The sequence below is a fragment of the Pistacia vera genome, unplaced genomic scaffold, assembly GCF_008641045.1.
Source record: "Pistacia vera cultivar Batoury unplaced genomic scaffold, PisVer_v2 Contig59, whole genome shotgun sequence".
In the NCBI taxonomy this organism is placed as follows: Eukaryota; Viridiplantae; Streptophyta; class Magnoliopsida; order Sapindales; family Anacardiaceae; genus Pistacia; species Pistacia vera.
The window spans coordinates 231464-245583 of record NW_022196434.1 but is presented as its reverse complement, the minus strand read 5'-3'; the positions used below and the strand labels follow the sequence as shown (position 1 = coordinate 245583).

General features: G+C 35.0%; 4 protein-coding genes across 4 annotated transcripts; all 4 read right to left on the bottom strand.

Annotated features, from left to right (window-relative positions):
- Positions 1-1207: 1207 nt before the first annotated feature.
- LOC116109730 (protein disulfide isomerase-like 1-4) lies at positions 1208-2235 on the bottom strand. Its single transcript, XM_031395966.1, has 4 exons — positions 2110-2235; positions 1699-1864; positions 1498-1607; positions 1208-1396 (listed from the first exon to the last, which is right to left on the bottom strand). The coding sequence occupies exons 1-4, from the start codon at positions 2227-2229 to the stop codon at positions 1277-1279; spliced, it is 516 nt and encodes a 171-aa protein (XP_031251826.1). The 5' UTR covers positions 2230-2235; the 3' UTR covers positions 1208-1276.
- Positions 2236-5094: 2859 nt separating this feature from the next.
- On the bottom strand, positions 5095-6315 carry LOC116109736 (protein disulfide isomerase-like 1-3). The gene is made up of 4 exons (XM_031395972.1): positions 5903-6315; positions 5622-5751; positions 5302-5467; positions 5095-5217 (listed from the first exon to the last, which is right to left on the bottom strand). Exons 1-4 carry the CDS (start codon positions 6313-6315, stop codon positions 5132-5134), a joined length of 795 nt encoding a protein of 264 aa, XP_031251832.1. The 3' UTR covers positions 5095-5131.
- A 461-nt stretch (positions 6316-6776) lies between these two features.
- Positions 6777-9642, bottom strand: LOC116109848 (protein disulfide isomerase-like 1-3). The gene is made up of 8 exons (XM_031396089.1): positions 8997-9642; positions 8710-8839; positions 8359-8524; positions 8162-8277; positions 8011-8088; positions 7578-7672; positions 7345-7418; positions 6777-7083 (listed from the first exon to the last, which is right to left on the bottom strand). Exons 1-7 carry the CDS (start codon positions 9428-9430, stop codon positions 7370-7372), a joined length of 1068 nt encoding a protein of 355 aa, XP_031251949.1. The 5' UTR covers positions 9431-9642; the 3' UTR covers positions 6777-7083; positions 7345-7369.
- A 1736-nt stretch (positions 9643-11378) lies between these two features.
- Positions 11379-13896, bottom strand: LOC116109728 (protein disulfide isomerase-like 1-3). The gene is made up of 8 exons (XM_031395963.1): positions 13370-13896; positions 13044-13173; positions 12664-12829; positions 12457-12572; positions 12300-12377; positions 11984-12076; positions 11807-11881; positions 11379-11632 (listed from the first exon to the last, which is right to left on the bottom strand). Exons 1-8 carry the CDS (start codon positions 13894-13896, stop codon positions 11492-11494), a joined length of 1326 nt encoding a protein of 441 aa, XP_031251823.1. The 3' UTR covers positions 11379-11491.
- Between the last annotated feature and the right edge of the window lie 224 nt (positions 13897-14120).

Below are 14120 nucleotides of genomic sequence, written 5' to 3'. Positions count from 1 at the left end.
CACCATTTTTTCTTCACTGACAAGCACCGGACGTGGAGATTGAATCTTGCGATTGAAGATTTGAGTTAAGCCCATAGCAGGATATACATCTTCATTGTTTCGTTTCGATGAGTAGAAGACGAGATTGAGATTTGGCAGAAGAATTATATTGGGTTGTTTGGGTGATACCATGTATTGTGAGAGAGGTGTAAATTTGATAAGACATAAGAAGAGAAGGATTGAAATGTAGAGAAAGAGAAGAGGCCTTGTTGATGCCATTGTTACTCAAAATCAAACACCAGTGAAAGGATATATACAGTAATGGATTATGATGACAATTTAATTAAATAAATAGAAGATTTGAAATACTTAAAAACTCTGGCGATGAAACCTAAATCACATTAGTAATAATTGATAAGATAAATAATACAGACCTCATTGTTGGCTTTTTCAAAGAATATTATTTACATTAATTGGCGGTGACAAAAACAAGATAACTCTATTCGGGCATCACAATCTGTTGAAGGCAATTGCTTTCAACTGCTTGTAATGTCGTTTTGTTCAGGGCAATTTAGCATACCCAGATAGAAATGTTGCTGCTTCTTGCATTGATCTGTTCTCTGAAATTAGATCAACTCAGAAGAGGCTAATTGAGGTCAAACAAATTAGCTGATGGGATCAGCAATAATTAGAGTATACAGTTTGGAAAAAGAGAATTTTAATGATGAAATTTTAGAATCATTCTATGAAACCATGGAGTGAATCATACAAGGGAAATAGGACCATTGAATCAGGATTATTTTATCTTCATTTAGAAATTTACATAACGAGCATTTAATTTGTTCTCTACTATACTAGAAATTTGTCCCACATCATGGTAGCGTGTACGGCTAGGGTCCAAACCCCTCATCGCCTTGTACCATGATAAATGAATTTTGGGTACTTATTCTCAAAAACGAACTCAACGAAAAAGGGTGCTCAATCATATATAGACATCAAATAGTTCAATAACTTGACGACGTGAGACAAATTTAACTTTTAACAAAAATATCTTCAAAATGATCTTAAATCAAATTAATACATTTTCTGGGCTTGTTATATGTGAATTTTTGTTATTTGAAATAACTATGATATAACATCAATGCATTAAAATAATTAAGAGAAATGATATTCAAAATAAGATTGCGAAATTTTTAATTGAATTCAGTTACTGAAGTTACAGGGTACTTCTTAATCTGAATAACTTCAACCAAAAAGTATTTCAGAAGAAAACTATTTTCTAATAAATCCAGCCAATTTATAGTTCCAAAAGAACAAATTTAGTCACTGTTCTTCGAATGGCCAGAAAGAATTCTGTCTCTGAAATTGTAACAGCTTGGCCTGAAAGCTTGTCTTCAATGAAATTATTTCCAAATGACTGCATCATAGAAAGGGTTATGAACATTTACCTATAAGCATGTATCAGAAATCTTCATATTGAAAATTTCACAGGCAAGATCGACGTAGCAAAAACAGTACCTGTTTCGTGGAGGACTCACGGGAAAATTCTACCATAGTAAAAGCATTCACTGGAGGAATCTTATTCACGGATACGAAGTAAGCTATTTCTGATTTGGTGAATGGTCCATCTGGAGAAATTATGAAACGATGAAATACGTCATGTAAATTACAAATTGGAAGCCCTCAAACTATAAACTAAAGAGATCAAGTTAAACTAACTAAAGTGGCTAAGATGTTGAGACTCCTTTTCCAGCAAGATTAGAGCAGGGCATTTGATTTCTGGGTTATGCTGAAATCTCCTTGCAAGATTAGCACTAGCAGTTTGATAAAATATAACATCAGGATGCAGTTTCGAGGCGGCAACAAGCTCCTCAGTTTCCAGGCCCTAACATTATAGTCATAAGCAATAAAATTTAGTGACTTAAATGATAAAAAGTCTCCGCATTTATAGTGTTTTACGCTATATGGAGTAACGTTTATGAATTATTGAAGAAATTTTTAGTTTTTTAATAATATAATATTATTCCAACTTATAACAGAAGCGTTGGAGGAACAGTCAAGCAATTCAAGAATTTCCAGGAAACTAAGAGCTTGCTCTGTAAATAATGGAGCTAAATGGTGAGTGTATACCTGTAAAGAGTCAAGAAATGCCAAAACTATTGTGGATTTGGACATGAATACTTCTTCTAATTGCTCTGCCGTCGTTATATTGTAGACACCAAGACCCATCTGAGTCTTTGCCCACTTCATAATAGCATCCCTTCAGGAAAAAAAAAAAAAAATACATCTACAAGCATGTCAGGAACTTGCTTGAATATGGAAAATAGATTGGTTCCTTTCCAGTGACTTCACGAAAAATCATTGTTTTTATCTTAAACAGATTTAAAAGGTTAATTATAGAACAAAAACGAAGAAGAATTCCCTGACTTGAAAAATCCGAAAGAATCAAGCCAATGAAAAACTCACCTCTTCCTTACAAAATTACAAGGATATACATTCACTCCACCAACGAAGAAATAACAAGTTGGATACCACTTAATTCCATAATTCTTTTCCAACCCTTTTTCTTTATCAGCATAGACTTTCGCTAGCACGACCTCACCCTTCAGCTCCCTGGCAGCTTCTGCGTATTCTGGGGCCAATTGCCGGCACGCAGGGGACCATGATGCAAGAAATGCCACCATAACATACCGATTATTGGCAAAAAAATGGCTAAGACTCTCCTCGCTTAGTACTGTTACCATTTCAACAACTGGAGGAAAGTTCTTCATCATTTGATCGTCGAGAACATTGTGAACAACATCTAAACGTTTGTCAGGATTCCGGGAAAAGATGTGAGTATTTGCCGCCGGGATTGCTATAGCCTGAGATCCATAGTTACGCGCTTGATAAGCAAAATATTTGTCGGTTAAATAAGGTGAAAGCAAGTGAATGGTGAAGAGAAGAAGAGCTATTGTATAGAGAAAAGCATCTGTTTTCGTTGGCATTGTTGAGTTGAAACCAGGCAGTACGGAGACAAGGCAAAGTTTGAGAAGAACATAAAAAGGAAGACTATAAAATTGTCTAGCTATATCAGCAGCCGGCCTGGAAACGTATGATCAATTTTCCATAATGACAAAAATCCATCGTTCTAGCCCATAAAATAGATCATTTTTATTAAAATAAAGAAGTTGTTATCAATGATCATATCAGCTTGTGGTGGATTGTTTACTCTTAAATTGTCTTTACCGTTAACTGCAATGGATTCATCGAGAGTTTGTGATTGTGAAGTATATAGCCAGACAGGAAGATCTGACACAACCATTAATGCTCTTGAAGTATCTAAATTGTCAGTGGTGACAAAATCAATATATAAGTCTAGGTTTTGAAGCCAAAATTTTCACTTTCAATGGGTTGTAATTGGGCACAAAAGCATCTTAAATTTTCTCAATTAATAATTCAGATCATAAAGATCTTTGATCAAATCAACACAATTATCCGGGCTAGTTATATGTAAATTTTTGTTATTAGAAATGAATAACTATAATAAGACATCAAGGCATAAAAATAAAGTGAAAAGATTTACAAAATAAGATTCTGAAATTTCTTAATTCAAGTCGATGGCAATTACATGCAACATTAAGGCATAAAGAGTTACAGAAGAAAAGTCTTTTCAAATAAATGGAGCCAATTTATAGTTACAAGAGAATGAGTGTTAGTCACTGTTCTTCAAATGGCCACAATGAATTCTGTCTCTGAAACTGTAACATTTTGGCTTGAAAGCTTGTCTTCAATGAAATTCTCCCCAAATGACTGCATCTCCGAAGAGTTATGAGCATTTAACTATAAGCATGTATCAGAAATCTTCATATTATGAGGAAAAAAAGAAAGGACAGCATTTTGAAAAGTTCTCAGGAAAGATCAATGAAGCTAAACTAGTAGTACTTGTTTTTGTGGAGGACTCAAGAATCACGGGAACTTTTAGCGTAGTAAAAGTATTTACCCAAGGAATCTTACTCATGGATACGAAGTAAGCTATTTCTGATTTGCCGATTTGGTAAATGGTTCATCTGAGAAATTATGAAAAGAAGAAACAGGTTATTTAAGTTATAAATTTGAAGCCCTCAAACTATTAACCATGGAGATTTAAAATACAGGCTGTCAGGAAATCAAATATAGAATACAGGTTGGCATTGTTGAGTTGAAACCGGAGAGTACGGAGAAGGGAATGTTTGAGAAGGACATAAAAAGGAAGACTGTTATGAAATTGCCTAGCTATATGTGAGCAACCGGCCTGGCAAAGTATAGTCCAGATTCCATAGTGACAAAATCCACCTCGCTAGCCCATAAGACCAATGTCAATGTCTTTGTGAAGCACTAACTTTTGAGAGTCTTTTTCTGATTTCTGTTTGTTGCCAGATTTCATTACAAGAATGCTAGGAGGTCTTGGAGTTCATATCGAGCAGCAGTCTTTTCACTTAGCTTGTGGAGGATTGTATATTTCTAAATTGTACTTACCCTAATTCTAATTGATTCATAGAAAATTAGTAAAGAATATAGGCGGAGGGGAGATCTGACAGTGACATTGATGCTTTTGCACAATTGTTTCTTGCAGTCTCAACAAATGATCAAACGGCTCACAGACTCAGAACACTATGCTAGTTCAACCAGGATCTTGATATATACTTTAGATGATTTATTGTGTGAGATCCTAGGTTTTAACAATAATTCCCGATTAGATAAATTCATCAGATCATCAAAAAGAGACATATGAAGGAATTAAGAATTTTAATTGCTATATCAACATTAAAACGAGAGGAACATCCTTTTGAGTTTTGACTCACTGTAAAGAATTTCATCAAAGTTCATTACAGAAGACCACTCTTTCTGCATCCAGCTTTTTGCAGTCCATGAAAGGAATTTGTATCAGATGCATGAGAATCATTATTAGTTATTGTTGTAATGATGAAAGTCTAAGTACTGTCTCTGAAATTGTATCAGACTATGACTTCAAAGTTTGTCTTCCATCAAATTTCTCCGCAAATGACTGCAGGATAGAAGTAGTAACAAAAATAAAGGAAATTAATGATATTCATATTTTGGATATATATTTGGAAGTAGCAACATTATTAGTACCTGTTGCTTGAAGGGCTTGAGAATCAATGGAGCATTTTCAATAGTCGATGTGGTCATCGCTCTCAGGAGGAAGCTTATTCACATATACAAAGTTGGCTATTGCATATTTGGTGAATGGACCATCTGAGAAATGATGCAAGGATAAATAAGCTAATAATGTACAATACTAATTTGAAGCCCTCAAAACTCAAAGAAGAGAAAACTAACAAAAGTGGCTAAGATGTTGAGACTCCTTTTCCAGCAAGATTAGAGCAGGGATTTTGATTTCTTGGTCAAACTGAAATGCCTTAGCAACATCAACAGCGGTAGTTTGATAGAAAAGAACATCAGTGTTCATTTTTGAGGCAGCAGCAAGTTCCTCAGAGTCCTGGCCCTAAAAGTTTAGTCTTAAGATCTGATATTAATTCAGTGACTAAATGATAGAAGACTTAGCATGCGAGAGATCTCAACTCTGAATTGATGAACTTTAGAGTTGAAAAGAGCTAAAATAAACACACCAATAACGGAAGTGAATGGTTAGCGTGTACCTGTAAAGAGTCCATGAATGCCAAAACTGTTGTAAATTGAGCCATCAGTAGTTGTTCTGCTTGCTCTATTGATGTTATGGTGTAGACACCAAGAGCAATCTTAGTCTTTGTCCACTTCACAATGGCATCCCTTCAAAACAAACAGAACCATGTAATCAGCAATGCATTTAAGCATGAAAAAATTTCTTTTATGGGTACATTATTTTCTCAAGAACCAAACAGATTTTAAAATATAACTAAAAGAAATAGGATTTCAAAACCAAACCAATCCAAAACTTCACCTCTTCCTAGCATTGGTATAACTATCTATCTTCACTCCACCAGCAAAGAAATATACATTTGGATGCCCCTGAGCTCTATACTTTCTTTTCAACCCTCTTTCCTCATAAGCATTAACTTTTGCCAGCATCACCTTGCCCTTCAGCTGCCTTGCAGCCAGTGCATATTCTGGAGCCAATTGCTGACTATAGTAGCTCCATGGTGCAAAAAAGTCCACCATAACATACCGATTATTGGCAACAACATGGCTAAAATTCTTCTCACTTAGTATCACCACATCTTTTTCATCGGTAAGTTGAAGCAAGGAGTTCTCTTGATCAAAATTTAGAAGATAGAAAGGTGAAAACCAGTGAATGGTGATAAGAAGAAGAACTATTGTGTATAGGATGAGAAACACTTTTGTTGCCCTTGGCATAGTTGAATTCAAACCAAGCAGTGTTCACAAGGGAGTGTTGAAAAACAACTTGAAAAGGAAGACAAGAAGAAGAAGAAGAATGACAATGATGTTGACTATATAAGCAGCCGGCCTTGAGTGCTGGCATCATCTTGACAAACATTATCCGTAATGACAAAATCCAGCATCTCTAGCCCATAAAACCAATGTCAATTAAAACAATAGAATTCAGCATTAATAAGACTTGGCACTTTGCAACTTTGTTTATTTTCAGGGTCTTTGGGCTATCACTGAATCTTATAAGCAATGGATTCCTCTTTTTTCTGTTAAATACACTTCCTATATGGTTTTTGGTAGTAATCTTGACATCAATATGGAAATCCTTGATCACATTATGATCATAGAGAATTTCTGTGGCAACATCGATGCTTGTTGACTATTATTTATCTCTTGGTTTCTATTTTTCCATTCAGTCTCACAGGGCTCTCAGATTTTCTTGGTTATCAGATGGATGAGAACATATGCTATACCAATTTAGATATGGAACTTGAGACATAATTGAATTATCTAATCACAAGTATCGTTGTTATTACATGATTTGATATAAATAATTTCATCAAAGTTCATTAATGGAGACCATCGTTTTTGTTCATTCAACCACTTTGTAGTCCAAGGCAGGAAGTTGGATCAAATCACAAGATTCCGTCACGGTATGAGGTGTAAGAAGTGTTTCTGAATTGTATAAGACTGGCTTGGAAGCTTATTTTCCATGAAATTCTCTGCAAATGACTGCAGGAGAGAGAAGCAATGTCAACATTTATCTGTATTCATGTATCAGAAATCTTCCAGGCTTAATTGGAGAAAGAAAAAATTTAAGGAAACTATTGAATAGACAAACGTTTTTTGAGACAAGGAAGCGCTTGAACAGAGAGCACTGAAAGTATTTCCTAAAAGCACCAGAAATTCTTCCAGTCGTTTGATGGAAATGCTTCTAACAAGAACAATTTCTACAAAAACATCCCTAACTGATGTGGAAAAAAGAATACTAACCTTTATATTGTTTATACTCGGTTCATCATTTAGTACATACTTCTTGCCATTGGAGTTGCCTGAGTAAGATACATCTGCACATAAATTAAAAGCATCTTAAATCCTAATTCATCTTTACTTAGTTCTTGCAGCCTAGGAGAGAAAGAATGAATTTCTCAAATGCACGAAATCAAAACTAAAATCTATTAAAAAGTAATAATATAGTGAAAAGGAACCAAGGTAAAGAAACTCACTCTTGGTCCTGTCGGAGTATGACCTGTAATTCCAAAATCATGAGCAATTTGTTACCAGCACCTTCGCCATCCATTTGCACGTACACAAACAGAAGCTGCAGGAGAAAATATTTGCCTTTACAGACGCCATTTACATCTTGTAGATAGAAAAGGAACAACAGGAGTTCTTAGAATGGAAAACTTCATTGCATGAACAGCTTCATATGGCTATAATGTCTTGCTATAACATGATTAACTGATAATACTTAGCCTTCTTAATTTGAAACTTCCCAAGACTAAGATATGCTATCAGTCTATTCCTTGCAACAGATTATAATTCAATAGCATTAAGTTATCAAGGGTGGTAAATATATTTAGTGTCAACAGTTTAAAATGGACAAGCTGATGACTAGTCTTGAGAAATTAACAAATATGTGTAGATCTCTATAATTACCTTTCCTCTGAAAGCTTTGGCTACCTCTTGAAATATTGATCTCACCTCGGAATCATGTATAAGGGCGAAAAGCCATAACTGAGAACAAATTTATAGACGTGTTAAAATCATAAATTCTCGGAATTCCTAAGGAAAGATACCACAACAGTACCTGTTTCATTGGGGCCTCAAGAATCAAGAAAGCATTTTCATCAGAGAAGGTGGTGACAGGAGGAAGCTTGTTCACAGATACAAAATCAGCTATTGCATTTTTGGTGAAGGAACCATCTGAGAAATGAATAAAGTAACATTAAATTATGAAGCTGAAGCCCTCAAATGATTGAGATTTAAGATGTTGGGAAAACTAACTAAAGTGGTTAAGATCTTGAGCCTCTCTTTCCAGCAAGATTAGAGCAGGGCGTTTGATATCTGGCTCAATCTGAAATATCTTTGCGACATCAGCACTAGTAGTTTGATAGAATATGACATCAGTATGAAGATTTGAGACGGCTGCAAGCTCCTCGCTTTCCAAGCCCTAAGAATATGACTATTAGGTGACTAAAATTTCAAACCCTGCACACTATAGACAATGGTATAATCAAGAAAATCTACTAAGACAATACTCAAGCAATCAAATAAGTTCAGGAAAAAGGAGCTTTCTGTGTAAATAATGGGACTAATTGAGATTAAATTATTGTGATATGATATCCATCCTTGTACCTGTAAAGATTCAAGGAGTCCCAGAACGATTGTATATTCTGCCATCAGTAATTGTTCTGCTTCCTTTGTTGTCATTATAGTGTAAATACCAAGTTCCACCTTAGTCCTTATCCACCTCACAATATCATCCCTTTAACAAAAAATAATAATTTTGTAAGCACCCCATGATGATTTTTTTTCCCTTGTGTTCTTTTCATTTTTCATATCTTTCTCAACAACCAAACAGATTTAGAATATTACTAAAAGAATGAGAATTCTGAAACCAAACCAATATTCAAAGGACTCACCTCTTCCTTTTATGGTAATAATTCTCCACCTTCACTCCACCAACAAAGAAAGATACAGTTGGAAACATATCAATTTCATACTTCTGTGCCAAGAATGTTTCCATATCAACATCAACTTTTGCTAGCACCAATTCACCCTTCAGTTCCATGGCAGCTTTTTCATATTCCGGAGCCAACCGCTGGCACCAGCGACACCATGGTGCATAAAAGGCCACCATCACATATCGATTTTTGGCAACAACATGGCTGAAATTCTTCTCACTTAGTACCACAACAGCTTTCTCATCAATAACTGGAGGCAGTGTCTTCTTTAATTTATAAACATTCCGATGAATATGTAGACTTCCAGGATGATTTAATTTGTAAAAGTACATGATTGAAAGCATAAGAATAAATGTTGTGCAGAAAAGGATTAAAACTTTTTCTGTTGACATTTTTTGAGTTGAAACTAAGTATGAAACAAAGTATTGTTGGAGAACAGCCTAAAATGAAAGACAGGGTGAAGAAAAAGACTTATGGAGTTGACAAAGTGAGCAGCCGGCCGGACAAGGAATTATCCAAAATGACAAAATTTACATCTGTGGCCTGTAAACTCGATGTCTCTGTCTCTGCGAAGCATTAAAATGCGTTTCCATCGCTCTCACTTCGTTTATTTCCCGGCTTTTGTTGACTTTCAAGTTCTCCCAATTAATCGCTTGGGTGCGTTTCTTTCTATTTCGGTTATTGCGAGTTAAGGATTTAAAAATTAACAAAAATATCACTTAATTTTGTTAATTTACTAAATAATTCTGTAATAAAATATTAAAAATTAACAAAAATAATCATATTTATCAATTAAATACTAGCAACAAACCACCACCGTTAAAGGGTGATTGGAGTGTCACCGTATTGTCGCACGATCAGTTAGATCTTTTCAGTCGTGTGTCGATATAGTCTGTTCCAATCAGATCTATCATGGATCTAGCTAGAAAAGATTAGATTTACGATTAGATATAGCCGTCAACAGCCAAATCTGGCCGTAACCAAAGATCTGGTCATCAATAGCCAGATCTTTGGCTGTAGATTTGACATTTTTCAACCAAATCCACGGTAGATCTAACTAAAAAAGGTTGGATCCAACCAATAGTTCGCCATTATAACAGATTTTGGCCGCATGCAGCGATGGTGGCCGGAATCTGGCAAATGTTGGTGGATGGGGGTGTTTTTGTCAATTTCTATACTTTTTTGTGTTTAATTAAATTAACAAATCTAGGGGGTTTAAAAAGAATTAAATAAAACAAAATAGGATTTTTAGAATGGGGAAATAAATGTATATTTTGGATAGGATAATACAAAAATACTATGTTTGTTTTATTATTTTTCCCTATTCTATTATTATCTTATCCAAAATACATATTTGTTTCTCTATTCTTAAAATTCAATCATATTTTATTTAACTATTTTTAACACTCTTAAGTTTGTTAATTTTTAATGTTTTATTATAGGAGGTATTTAGCTAAATTAACAAACTTAAGGGTGTTTAGAAAATTAACAAACCTAAAAAAAATTTTATTATTTTCAAATCTTTTTAATAACAACCCAATTCAATTTTTTCAAAAATACTACAAAAAATAATGATAAACTTAACACAAAAGTTAAAAATTCCCTAAACCCCACGTACTTTTTGAGTATTTTTCTCTTTTGTTAAAGGTTAAAACCTTTTTTATTTTGGTTTTTTTCTTTTTTATTCTTTCCTCATTCCAACCTTAAAAAGATACTGCAGCAACCAGGGAGGTTTTTCTTCGCTGACGACAAGGTGGTGTCGTGTCACAGCTGAGATTGGGGGCCAGCATGGCCGCTTCACGGCCTGACGCTTGCAGGTGACCTGAGCAACCACCACAAGCACCGCCGCTACGATTATAAAGGTGGTTTGCTGACTATTCGGCTTATGTAAAGGGGAGGATGGAGATTGGAGAAAGTGTATGGCCAAAATAGTTGGAGCTTGAGCCAAAGATATAGCTGGATAGTGATGGGGTATTTGTGTTGTGTGATCAAGTTTAAAGTTCTTGGGTTTCATTCTGGATCAGGATGTGTCTAGGAAGGAGATGGTTTAACTGTAAATGAACTTCATTGCACCTGCGGTGGTGATTTAATCTTTACCCGTTACGAGTTGCCGTCGATGGAGTCCAGACTCCAGATTCCATAAAAGACTTCCGCATAATTATCATAGTTCCTATTTGATCCCTAAAATATAATGACAAATGTCATTTTTAACCTTTTACCGCTTGTTTGATCCCCCAACGTTAGGCTCAGAGATGGTGAGTAACTGATTTTCAAAACGTTAGGGTGGTTCTTGAAATTATTTATCATGTCATGATGATAATTGATAAACACATCTGATTGAGTAAGAAATTTAATCAGTGAAACATCTTTTCTGAGTTTGACTTGGTTCAAATAATTTCATCAAAGTTTATTACAGAAGGCAACTCTTCTGTACATATCCCGCGCTTTGCAGTTCAGTGATTGAAGAAGGTTGGATGAGATGCATCAGAATCAGTACATGGAGTCACAGTTCCAATGATGGAAGTTGAAGAAGAGTCTCTGAAATTTTCAGACTCGCTTGAAAGATTGTCTTCTAGGAAATTCTCTGCAAATGACTGTACGAGAGAAGAGGAATTAGCATTATATTTTACATTTTCTTGTACTGATTTGGAGTTCCTTCTTGGAGAAGCAGTTAATGACTGAAATAATGCAAATGACTTGGAAGTGTTTCCAACGAAAGCATTAACCTTATTCTATTGTCTTAATGCCAAGGAAAATAGAAAACCAACCTTTATATTGCTTAAGGTCAATTCATCCTTCAATACCAACTTCCTGGCATCGACATTGCCTGTGTAAGCTACAACCTGCATCCAAATGTTCATTTTTTGACTTTGATGGAAAAGTACATGATAATAATCAAATGCATGAAATTAAAAATATGGTGGAACAAAGGTAAAGAAACTCACCCTTGGAGTATGACCTGAAATACCAAAATCATGAGCAATTTGTCTCCTGACACCTTCGGAATCCATTTGCACTTGCGCATACACAAAGAGCAGCTGAAGGAGAATATATTTGCCTTTTAAGCCACCATTTACAACTTGTAACAACAGGATTTTTAAAAATGGAAATCTTCATGTTGCATAAGTAGCTTCCAATATCCAGTAGCATTTATCAAGAGAGGTGATTTTGTATATATAATGTTTCAACAACTTTTGAAATGGACGAGCCAATGACTAGTCTCAAAGAAATCTCTGCAAGTGTAAATCTTTATATAATTACCTTTCCTTTGAAAGTTTTGGCTGCCTTTTGAAATATTGATGTAACCTTCAAATCGTTTGTAAGGGCAAAAAGCCATAGCTGAGAAAAATTTATAGACGAGTTAATTAGACCATAAAATTTTGAAACTTTCCGAGGAAATATGTATCAACTTCATTACCTGTTTCATGGGGGAGTTAAGAATCAAGAGAGCATTTTCATCAGTTAAAGTGGTCACAGGAGGAATTTTATTCTCAGCAACAAATTCGGCTATTGCTGATTTGGTAAATGGACCATCTGAGAGATAATGCAAAGATCAATAAGGTGATGTTGAAGTTGAAGTTAAAATTTGAAGAGTTCAAAACATTAAGATGTTATGAGAACTAACTAAAGTTGCTAAGATCTTTAGCCTCTTTTTCCAGCAAGATTAAAGCAGGGCGTTTGATTTCAGGGTCAATCTGAAATGTCTTTGCAACATAAACACTATCAGTCTGATAGAATCTGACATCAGTATGCAGTTTCGAGGTGGCAGCAAGCTGTTCACTCTCCAGGCCCTAAAATTAAATAGTCATTGGAATAGAAGCCTTTACATACTACACAATCATGCAATCAAGAAAATTTTCATCATTCATGAATCAGTGAGGAGTTTTGGAGTGCAAAAAGTGCTAAAATTCAAGAACTTAGGAAAAAAGAGCTTGAACTAAATGGTGATTAAATTACTAAGATATGATATCTACCCTTCCTCAATGTCCATAGGTAAATTTGTACCTCTAAAGAGTCAAAAAATCCCAAAACAATTGTAGATTCAGCCATAAGTAGTTCTTCTGCTTGCTCTATAGATGATATAGTGTAAATACCAAGGTCCACCATAGCCCTTGTCCAGTTTGCAATAGCACCCCTTCAAAATATAAACATGTCAGAAACAGATTTTTGAGCATTCAATAGTTGAATCATACCTATAAATCAGATTGCTTCTCCCCATTGAATCATATTTTATGCTATATATGTACTTTCATTTTTTCTCATCAACCAAATAGACTTGAAATATCATTAAAGAAACAGAATAATGAATCCAAACTAATCAAAATACTCACCAGCTTTTGTTACCGCCATTGTAAATTTCCACCTTCACTCCACCGGCAAAGAAACATATAGTTGGATATGCAAGAATTTGATACCTCTTAAGTGCCAACTCTTCTTCCTTACTAGAATCGACTTTTGCCGTCACCACCTCACCTTTTAGCTCAGTGGCAGCCAGTGCATATTCCGGGCTGAGTTTCCTGCTCCAGTGGCACCATGGAGCATGAAAATTCACCAACACAAACTGATTATTGGCAACAAAAGAGCTAAAATTCATCTTGCTTAATACCACTACGTCTTTTTCATCAATAGCTGGAAGCGAGTACTTCTTTTGATCATCGAAACTATTGTGAAAAATACGTGAATATTTATCAGGGTAGCTGGGAAAGATGGATGGATGTTCCTTAACGAATGAGATATGTAGTGCATAACCTCCAGCATAATCTACTTTATGAACATTGAACTGCAAAAGCCGGTAAATAATGAAGAGAACAAGCACTGTTGTATAGAGAAGGAGAAAAGCTTTTGCTGCTCTTGACATTTTTGAGTTGAAAGCAAGCAGAATGGACAAAAGAGGGTTGGAGAAAAACATAAAGGTAATAGAAGAAGATATCAGCAGCCGGCCTTGAGGGGTGAAATCTGTAATTTGGTAAAGTAAATTCTTGAAATTTTGTGATACTTGATTGGAGAGTACTATTATTGTTCAAATGCAAATTTTTTACTGATTTTATGGCCTATGAAATCTTAGACTAATCTCAGGAAAAT

Excerpts from the sequence above, each read along its gene's own strand:
- LOC116109730 (XM_031395966.1), bottom strand. The coding sequence starts at position 2,229 with ATGAAGTGGGCAAAGACTCAGATGGGTCTTGGTGTCTACAATATAACG. Across the intron at positions 1,865-2,109 it reads CATTTCTTGACTCTTTACAG|GGCCTGGAAACTGAGGAGCT; the intron begins GTATACACTCAC and ends CTATAATGTTAG. Across the intron at positions 1,397-1,497 it reads GTGAGTCCTCCACGAAACAG|TCATTTGGAAATAATTTCAT; the intron begins GTACTGTTTTTG and ends TCTATGATGCAG.
- LOC116109736 (XM_031395972.1), bottom strand. The coding sequence starts at position 6,315 with ATGCCAAGGGCAACAAAAGTGTTTCTCATCCTATACACAATAGTTCTT. Across the intron at positions 5,468-5,621 it reads CATTCATGGACTCTTTACAG|GGCCAGGACTCTGAGGAACT; the intron begins GTACACGCTAAC and ends CTAAACTTTTAG. Across the intron at positions 5,218-5,301 it reads TCAACATCTTAGCCACTTTT|ATGGTCCATTCACCAAATAT; the intron begins GTTAGTTTTCTC and ends ATCATTTCTCAG.
- LOC116109728 (XM_031395963.1), bottom strand. The coding sequence starts at position 13,896 with ATGTCAAGAGCAGCAAAAGCTTTTCTCCTTCTCTATACAACAGTGCTT. Across the intron at positions 12,573-12,663 it reads TAAAGATCTTAGCAACTTTA|ATGGTCCATTTACCAAATCA; the intron begins GTTAGTTCTCAT and ends ATTATCTCTCAG. Across the intron at positions 11,633-11,806 it reads TGACCTTAAGCAATATAAAG|TCATTTGCAGAGAATTTCCT; the intron begins GTTGGTTTTCTA and ends TCTCTCGTACAG.
- LOC116109848 (XM_031396089.1), bottom strand. The coding sequence starts at position 9,430 with ATGTCAACAGAAAAAGTTTTAATCCTTTTCTGCACAACATTTATTCTT. Across the intron at positions 7,673-8,010 it reads CCAAAGCTTTCAGAGGAAAG|CTTCTGTTTGTGTACGTGCA; the intron begins GTAATTATAGAG and ends TTTCTCCTGCAG. Across the intron at positions 7,419-7,577 it reads ATACTCCGACAGGACCAAGA|ATGTATCTTACTCAGGCAAC; the intron begins GTGAGTTTCTTT and ends ATTTATGTGCAG.